This window comes from Trypanosoma conorhini, assembly GCF_003719485.1.
Source record: "Trypanosoma conorhini strain 025E chromosome Unknown Tco_14.4_contig_00830, whole genome shotgun sequence".
Lineage (NCBI taxonomy): Eukaryota > Euglenozoa > Kinetoplastea > Trypanosomatida > Trypanosomatidae > Trypanosoma > Trypanosoma conorhini.
This window is the reverse complement of record NW_021704906.1, coordinates 5,431-6,829: the sequence shown is the minus strand read 5'-3', so window position 1 is coordinate 6,829 and position 1,399 is coordinate 5,431. Positions and strand designations below refer to the sequence as shown.

The 1,399-nt window shown below is 67.5% G+C and overlaps 2 protein-coding genes across 2 annotated transcripts in view; one reads left to right on the top strand and one right to left on the bottom strand.

The window, feature by feature from the left end:
• Positions 1–868, bottom strand: Tco025E_08633 (putative retrotransposon hot spot (RHS) protein; the record flags this gene model as incomplete). Its single annotated transcript, XM_029375477.1, has 1 exon — positions 1–868. A coding segment is annotated over one exon (868 nt), but the record flags the coding sequence as incomplete, so codon positions are not given.
• Positions 869–940: 72 nt separating this feature from the next.
• The window catches only part of Tco025E_08632 (uncharacterized protein), a gene marked incomplete at both ends in the record, with an annotated part of 1,026 nt that continues 567 nt past the window's right edge, over positions 941–1,399 (top strand). The window contains one exon of the mRNA XM_029375476.1: positions 941–1,399. This exon is cut by the window's right edge and continues 567 nt beyond it. Coding sequence (XP_029224473.1) covers positions 941–1,399 — 459 coding nt within the window.

Below are 1,399 nucleotides of genomic sequence, written 5' to 3'. Positions count from 1 at the left end.
TCCCCGAGCCCAAAGGAGGGAAACGCGACATCGCTTTGGGGCTCTTACCCAACAAAAAAGCAATGCCCCTTCCAAAGCAGTAGACAACCACTTGGAGTTTCGCGGCATCGTGGTGCAGCAGCTGGTAAAGGAGGTAGGAGCCCGCGGTCATCGATTTCCCGATCCCCGGCGTTCCAATCAAGAGGCGCCGCCCCACCTCTGGCTTTTTTTGCTCTTTGGTGTCGAGCGACCCCGGCCAGGGTCGCCCCGAGCGATCCGCCGCGCCCGCCTCTCCTCCGGCGAAGGGAATGGCCCTCCACTGGGGGGCCGCGGGCGAGGCGAGACGAGACGAGACGAGACGAGACGAAGTGGGGCCCCCTCCTTCCCCGCCGCCGCGCTCAACTCCAGCGCCGGCCGCCCCCGGACTCCGACTGCCCCCTCGCCCGGCACCCGCCCCGGCGCGGCACTCTAGTGGCGCGACCTCCCCTCTTATTTCCAGCACGCGCCCTCTTTTGCCCTGCAGGCGCTGTTGCCCTGAATTCCCTCCTTCGCGTTGGTGGCATTTGCTGGCTTGAGCCGCGGCCGAACAACAGCCGCCAGCCAAAAAGAGAGAGGCAAGAGGGAAGGGGCAAAAAAGAATAGGCGCATACACGGACACACGCAGCCACACAGCAAGATAGAGAAAGAGGGGGAGGGAGGGAGAGGGCCACCGTCCACACACAAGGCTGGCACTCCCAACCCCACACGACGCAGGAGCGGTGCACCACGGCAAACTCCCACGCAAGCGACGTGAGGGCAACTCAGATGCTGCAGGGAAATCCGTGTGAAGTGCAGGGCGCACCGCAACCGCGGTGCTGCTCCTTCTCTTCTCTCGCACCGCGCTCGCCATTCGCACCCCCACGCGCCTGAGTCTGCGTGCGTGCGCGGCTACGCGCAGTTATCGCCCGCCCACGGCGGGAAAATGTCACCGCCCCGCTGCTGTGGCATGCTGTGCCGCAACCCGCCGGGGCGGGAGGGAGCAGAGCTCTCCAGGCGGCTGCCCACCCGCGAAAAGGAGGAGGAGGGGCGCCGCCGCATCGCCCGCCACGACGCAAACACGCAGGGCGCCCAGCACGTGGGCCCCGCGAGAGGGACGTCTTGCCGCGCGACTGGGGCCGCACGGGGCGCTGCCAGCAGCGGCGGGCCAGAGGGGCCCCTCACTCCCCGCCGCGTCGCTGCGGCTGACTGCGCCGCGCCTCAGGGCAACACTCCCACCCGCAGCGCCCTGCGCCGACTACGCCGCAGTCATCCACGCGCACGGCAACACTCAACGCGCGGTTGCGCCCACCTACGAACGCGCAAAGGCAAGAGCGAAGCAGGAGGGAGTGCACACACACACACACACACACACAGCGATGCGGGAGGGGAAGCAAGACAAGGA